At 49.8% G+C, this 7,624-nt stretch overlaps 1 protein-coding gene across 1 annotated transcript in view; it reads left to right on the top strand.

Annotated features, from left to right (window-relative positions):
• Positions 1 to 7,624, top strand: part of EPHX1 (epoxide hydrolase 1) — a 19,141-nt gene that overhangs the window by 9,315 nt on the left and 2,202 nt on the right. Inside the window, 3 exon segments of the mRNA XM_029934913.1 lie at positions 5,085 to 5,312; positions 5,738 to 5,867; positions 6,257 to 6,503. Of these exon segments, the coding sequence (XP_029790773.1) occupies positions 5,085 to 5,312; positions 5,738 to 5,867; positions 6,257 to 6,503 (605 nt within the window).

The following is a 7,624-nucleotide window of genomic DNA, read 5'->3' as shown; positions in this document are numbered from 1 at the left end:
TCAAGATCGTTTGGGGTGAGGGAGTAGCTTCCTCGGCGGAAGAGCATTTGTCCCCCAGATATCCTGAGACGTAACTGACATCCGTCAGCGCGGAAGTTGGGGGGGGGGGGCGCGTGAGGGTTTGATTGACATCTGCTGTGAAATGACGGCTGCGGGTGGGGGAGGGGTTCAGCTCACATCCAGCGCCTCCCGTAGATACGATCCAAGGAGAGAAAAAGCGTTTCTCCCTGTGCTGAGCTCTCAGGATTTACTCTTAACTTCCCTGCATACCCACAGCAGCGTCTGTTACAGTCACCAGGCTGGACGTTAAGTACCCGGGGCTCACTTAACCTTGACCTGGGGTCCCAACCTTCCGACCCCCTCCCTCCAGCTCCCCCGCCCCCACCCCACCTCTGATTTCCTCTTCCAAGATCTCGGATTTCGTTTTGCTTTAGATCCCACATCTAAGTGAGGTCACACAGTATTTGTCTTTTTTCTGTCTGGCTTATTTCACTTAGCTCAGTGCCTTCAAGGTCCATCCATGTTGTCCTAAATGGTAGGGTTCCTCGTTTTTTTGTTTTGTTTTGTTTTTTGTTTTTTTATATTCCAAACTATATAACTTATTATTAATAATATTATCAATTATAATTTATATTTTGGAGTGAAACATGCACACACAAAAATAACCTTCCACAGTTTTCTTCAAGCCTTTAGATATTTTTACAGTGTATTGCCTCTGCTTTCCCCAAGGCGTTTTGATGTTGGCCCTTGTGCAGGCCCCTGGCATCTGGCTCCCAGAGGCTTTGACTCCAGATGCAAGGGCCTCTAAGCTCAGAATGAAGCAAGCTCTGTTTGAATGAAGCACTCCCCATTTTCCCTTCCTTGTCCAGAAGGCTGGAGGATAAACTCAAACATCCCTTTTTTGTAGGAACAATCTCCTCGTTGGCCTCTCAAGACAACCTTCTGCTGAAAACCGTGTCAAAGCTGCCCTCACTTTGTTTCTCAGATTCAGGATTTATCCCCCAATAATGATTTTTCCTTCCTTGACCTGTTTCTTAACAAAATACATTTTTTTCCCATTTTTATTTTTATTTTTATTGAAAGCATGACTTTAAACTTGCCAAACCTCAAGCTTGTCATTTTTCACATTTCTAAGGCTTACTAATAATAAAAACATAGATATTAATAAAAAGAACATATTTAGATTTTGCCCCCAACTTGAGATTATTTCATTAATTCTTATGAAGACTGATATCACATTTATTATTCCAGTTTTACAAGTGAAAAAAAAATTAGAGCTGAGAGAAGCCATGTGACTTTCCCAACTCCCACAACTAATAAGTGGCAAAATGGGATTCCAAACTAGGAATATCTCTGTTCGGTTCCATACTTCTGCTCTTGATTCACATTTTACTTATTAGGACAGTATCTTTGCAAAGTTCTGTTACAGTTTACCAGCTATTATTTTTAATTTTTTTTAATCTATAGTTTATTCCTCGTTGTTTTTCGTTTTTTGTTTTTCTGAGGGTGGGGCGAATCCCAAGCAGGCTCCACGCTATTGGCACAGAGCCCGACTCAGGGCTCGAACTCAGGAAACTCGACGTCATGACCGGAGCCGAAATCAAAAATCAGACCCTTAACTGACTGAGCCACCCAGATGCCCCCAAGGCTTCCTCATTTTTAAAGGCTGCATAATATCCCGTAGTATATTTATATAGAGAGACCACATCTCCTTTATCTGTTCAGCTATTGATGGACTCATCCGGACTCCTGTAAATAATGCTGTGGTAAACAGGGTGCAGAGGCCTTCTTGACTTAGTGTTTCCATTATCATCATCATCATCATCATCATCATCATCATCATCATCATTTTTAGAGAGAGAGGGAACCTGCAAATGAGGGAGAGGGGCAAAGGAGGAGAGAATCTTAAGTAGGCTCCACACTCAGTGCGGAGCCCATCGTGGGGCTTGATCCCACAACCCTGGGATCATGACCTGAGCCAAACTTGAGAGTCGGATGCTCAACTGGCTGAGCCACCCAGGCGCGCCCCCATTATTTTTTTATATATATTCCCAGAAACAGAATTAGTGGACCATATTTCAGTTTTCATTTTCTGAAATCATTTCCTTTGCTCCATACTGTTTTCTAGAATGTCTGCACCAGTTTGTATTCCCACCAACCAGCGTGCACAAGGGTTCCCTTTTATCTGGGTCCTTGCCAACACTTGGTATCTATTGTCTCTGTCTTTTTTTAAAAAGAAGAAGTTTTTATATGGAAACCAATTTGACAACAAACTATATTTTTTTTAAAAAAGTAAACTACTTCTAAAAAAAAAGAGGAAGAAGTTTACTTATCTTGAGAGAGAGCAGGGGCGCCCCTTGTCTTTTTGATCATGGCCGTTCTAACAGATGTGAGGTGATAATCTCATTGTGGTTTTAATTCACATTTCCTTGATGATGAGCAATGGTGAGCATATTTTCATGTGTCATGGCTGTCAGATGTCTTCTTTGGAGAGGTATCTATTCAGGTCCTTTGCCCCTTGTTTTAATTGAGTTATTTGTTTTTCTACTATTGAGTCATAAGAGTTTTTATGTGTTTTGGAGATTAACCTCTGATCAAAGGTATGGTCTGCAAATAGTTTCTCTCATTCCACAGGTGGCCTTTTCACTTTATTGATCGTTTCCTTTGCTGCACAGAAGCCTTTTATTTGGATGTTGCCCCACGTGTTTATTTTGCGTGTTTAGTTGCTTGAGCGTATGTGTCCTTTCCAAGAGACTGTCACCAAGGCCCACGTCAGAGAGCTCTGTGTCTGTTTCCTTCTGGGGGTTTCACGGTTTCAGGTTTTACATTTAGGTCGTTGATCCATTTCAAGTCAGCCTTTGTGAGTGGTGTGAGGTGGGGGTCCAGTCTCCTGTGTTCCATGTGAATATCCAGTTACCCCAGTGCCATTTATCGAAGAGACTGTCTTCTCCCCTTCGAGCATTCTTGGCTCTTGTGTTAAAGATTAGCTAACTGTATATGCCTAGGTTTATTTTGATTCTGTTCCATTCCTCTGTTGGAAAAGCTTATTTTAACCCTAGAACAATTTATTTATTTATTTAAAATGTTTTCTGACTTATCTTGAGAGAAGGAAATAGAGAGCAAGTAGGGGAGGGGCAGAGAGAAAGAGGGAGCGAGAGAATCCCAGGCAGGCTTTACACCGTGGGATCACAACCTGAGCCAAAATCAACAGACACTCAGCCACCTGAGCCCCCCAGGCACCCCTTGGAACAGTTTCAAATTTACAGAAAAACAGTGAGGACAGTACGGGAAGTTCCCGTCTCCCCTCACCATTAACCTTAGTCTCGTACATTTGTCACAATAAATGAACCAGTACCGATATGTTAATACCTCCACTAAAGTCCGTACTTCATTCAGACTCCCTTCATTTTAAAAACATCTTTTTGGGGGCGCCTGGGTGGCTCAGTCAGGTAAGCATCTGGCTTCGGCTCAGGTCATCATCTCACGGTTCGTGGGTTCCAGTCCCACGTCGGGCTCTGTGCTGACAGCTCAGAGCCTGGAGCCTGCTTCCGATTCTGTGTCTCCCTCTCTCTCTGCCCCTCCCCTGCTCACGCTGTCTCTCTCTGTCTCTCAAAAATAAATAACACAAAAATAAAAAATAAAAATAAATAAAATAAAAACAGCTTTATTTTTAAAATGTTATGGTAGTAAGAACATTTAGCATGAGGCCACCCTTGTCAAGAGTAGGGAAGTGTGCAATCCCGGGCCTGCAGGAACTCGGGTATCTGGAAGGTACTCACCTGGGGTAACGGACTTTGTGCCAGTACCGAGCACCACCCCGTGTCCCCTGCTCCTGGCCCCCGGGATCCCTCCTCGCCGCTTCTGTGAGCTCCACCACTGGGGACCCCCATGAGCGCAGTCACACAGTACTTGCCCTCCTGTGACTGGCTTATTTCGCTCAGCAGAATGTCCTCCAGGTTCACTGCGTTGTCACCGAGGCGAGGATTTCCCTTGTTTTAAAGGCTAACACAGCATCCACGACAATGGAATATGGCTCAGATTTCCTCAGTCTTTACCTAATGTTCTGTTTCTGGCTCAGGACCCCACCTTGAACACACCATTACACTTTCTTTTCATATCTTCCTAGGCTCCTCTGGTCCGGGACGGTGCAGACTTTTTACAAAATGTTCACAGATCCTAACTTTCTTCGAGCAAAAATAGAACCCTACGTACATTCTATTTTGGAACCATGTTTTTCCACTTAGCAGCGCATCCCGGGGGTCCTTCTATGTTGCTGAACATATTCCTATTCGTAAAAAACCTTACCTCCTTTGGAACATGCTGCCCAACGTGCGGTTATTTCAAATTCAGATTGTCACCTTTTTGTCTGAGTGTAAAGTTAGGGAAAACCCACGCACTCACACCTGTGCTGGCAGCTGTCCCGGGGGAGGGGATCACTGGCTGGGAGAAGGACCGAGACCAGGCTGACTTTTCACTGTTTCCTTGTGTACTTGCTGAATTTTCAATATTTGAATTATTGTAATGTTTATTTTTGAGAGAGAGAGAGAGAGAGAGAGAGAGAGACAGAGCATGAGTGGGGGAGGGGCAGAAAGAGGGAGACACAGAAACCAAAGACGGGCTCCAGGCCCTGAGCAGCACAGAACCCGCCACGGGCCTCTAACCCCCGAACTGCGAGATCATGACCCAAGCCGAAGTCGAACTCCCAACCGACTGAGCCCCCCAGGCGCTCTCCTGCCCCACCCCCCCCACCCCCCGCCATCTTTAAATCATTGCACAGTGTTCCACTAGGAGCCAGGAACTGTCCTGGGTTCTGGAAACACACACACAGCATGTGCTGATGCGAAAAGGGCATGGTCATGTCCGGCCTTGCCGGGTGGCTGTGAAGGCCAGGAGGGGCACCGTGCAGCTGGAGGTTCGGGTCGGCACGTGGTTAGCATTGGTGGCTGTTGCTGTGGTTGGCCCTGGGGGTGCCAGCCCCTGCCACCTGAGCTCTGTAGGGTGCAGAGCCTGAGCAGGCACCCCGAGGGCCCTGGCTGCAGCCTCGCCCCGCCCCCTGCCGACCTGACCGTGCTCTGTCTCCCCAGGGCTGGACATCCACTTCATCCATGTGAAGCCCCCCCAGCTGCCGTCCGGCTGCACCCCAAAGCCCTTGATGATGGTACACGGCTGGCCTGGCTCCTTCTACGAGTTTTATAAGATCATCCCCCTCCTGACTGATCCCACAAACCATGGCCTGAGCAATGAGCATGTTTTTGAAGTCATCTGCCCTTCCATTCCTGGCTACAGCTTCTCGGAAGCAGCCTCCAAAAAGGGTACGTGGGTTGCCGGGGGCCAGGCTGGGAGCCAGCACATCTTCCCAGGCCCTGAGGAGTGCGGCGGGTGACTGTCATGACCAGGGCCAGCCCTGAGGCCGGACCCTTGTGCCCTCGGGAGCTCCCCACATCCAGGCTGTCCCAGGCCAGCGAGGCTGACCAAGCCCCACAGGTGCTGGCTTGAGCCCATCACGCCCTCGCTGCTTGGCTGTCCCCTTACTGTCCCTCCCTGCCACACAGACACCAGGCATGCCCCCTGCTGAGCACTGGCCACACCACCGTTGGGCCCCGGGATGGCTCCTCTCCTCCTGTGAGCTGCTGTCATCCCAGCCGGGGGCAAGAGGGGTGTGAGGAATTTCACAGGAGCCCGAGAGGACCCAAGGAGGGACTTCGTGTGACTCTGCTCTCCTTCCCCTTCGAACCAGGCTTGAATGCAGAGGTCACCGCCAGGATCTTCTATAAACTGATGCTACGGCTGGGCTTCCAGGAATTCTACATTCAGGGTGGGGACTGGGGGGCCCTGATCTGCACCAACATGGCCCAGATGGTGCCCAGGTGAGTGTGAGGGTGCATAGCCCCTTTGAGGTAGCCGTCCACGATGGGCAACAGGATCTGCCTACCAGGGCCACCAGGCAGGGGTGTCTGTGGGCCTAGGGGGAGAGGATGGAGGGTCCTCATCACCCAGCCGCTCCTGGAGCTCTTTGACGGGGATCCTCTGTGTTTGGTATCACATGGGGTTGGTGACTCTGGACCAGGTGCCCCAGCAGAGAGGGACAGATAGAGGAGGGGAACGTCAGAATGGACCCTGCTGGTGGCCCAAGCTCTGGGACCGACCAGAACATTCTGGAAACTCTGTATTTTCCCCCTTACCTTCCTCCGCCTCCTGCTGACCTCCCCTCCCCCTGGCCAGCACCAGCCTCACCCATGCCACTCTCTGCCCTCAGCCACGTGAAAGGCCTGCACTTGAACATGGCTTTCATTTTAAATGGTGGCATCCTGACCCTCTTCCTGGTACGGTGTTGCCCGAGGCTTTTTGGCTACACCGAGAGGGACATGGAGCTGCTGTTACCCGTCAAGGAGAAGATTTTCTACACAACACTGCGGGAGAGTGGCTACATGCACATCCAGAGCACCAAGCCTGACACCGTGGGTGAGCTCATGCTCGGCTGTGCGGCCCCGGCGGGGTTGGGGGTGGGAGTACATGCTCGGCTGTGCGGCCCCGGCGGGGTTGGGGGGTGGGAGTACATGCTCGGCTGTGTGGCCCCGGCGGGGCTCACACCATCCAGCTGGGCACCCCTGGGAGGGGGTGCTCACCTGCCTCAGCAACCACTCTCCAGGGGTGCAAACCTCCTGGGAGGGCCCCCAGCTCATTTTTAGGTTGTGAGTCTCCACTGAGGTCAGTGGATGCGTGGCCGTCAGGTTCCCAGATGACAGCTTGAGCTGATGCCCTTTGTCCTGGCTTTGATCCCTGACCTCCGAATTCTATGAGCCTGAAGGGAGTGGGAAGCCTGGGGGCCTGGCAGCCCCAGGACCGTGGCGGGTGGAAGGGGTTGTATTCATTTGTAACAGATCCCCTATTTTGGACTTTTAGGTGCTTCTTACTTTTCACTGATCAGAGCATATAAACCAAGTGAGAAAGAGAACAGGGGGAGGGGCAGAGAGAGAGGGAGACAGAATCCTAAGCAGGCTCTGCACCATCAGCCCAGAGCCTGATATGGGGCTTGAACTCACAAACCACGAGGTCATGACCTGAGCAAAAATCAATTTGGACGCTAAACCAACTGAGCTAGCCGGGCACCCCAACCCTACCTTTTTTGGTGTGTGTTTATTTTTTTAATGTTTATTTTTAAGAGAGGGAGGGGCAGAGAGTGAAAGAGGAGAGAGAATCCCAAGTCGGCTCACTATGTTACCACAGAGCCTGATGCAGGGCTCAAACTCACAAATCCTGAGATCGTGTCCTGAACTAAGATCAAGAGTCAGGTACTTAACCAGCTGTGCCCGCCCCCCAGGCAACCCTAAGTTTATTTATTTATGTGAGTAATCTCTACACCCAAAAGGGGCTCCAACTCAGGACCCCAAAACCAAGAGTTTCACATTCCACCAAGTGAGCCAGCCAGGCACCCCCAAGACCCCACCTTTTAAAAGCCAGCATTCATACAGATCTCTCACGTGGACTCCCAAACACGGCGCTGCCCGTGTACTGGATGGACTCCCAGGAAGCCATGAGGCTAGTGCTTTCCCTTTTTCTCAGATGAGGATTTATAGATGGGGTGCAGAGCACCCCAGGAGTTAGGGCAGAGCCATGTTTTGCC

The sequence above is a fragment of the Suricata suricatta genome, chromosome 3, assembly GCF_006229205.1.
Source record: "Suricata suricatta isolate VVHF042 chromosome 3, meerkat_22Aug2017_6uvM2_HiC, whole genome shotgun sequence".
Taxonomy (NCBI): domain Eukaryota; kingdom Metazoa; phylum Chordata; class Mammalia; order Carnivora; family Herpestidae; genus Suricata; species Suricata suricatta.
The sequence above is the reverse complement of the archived record's forward strand: the minus strand, read 5'-3'. Positions and strand labels throughout refer to the sequence as shown.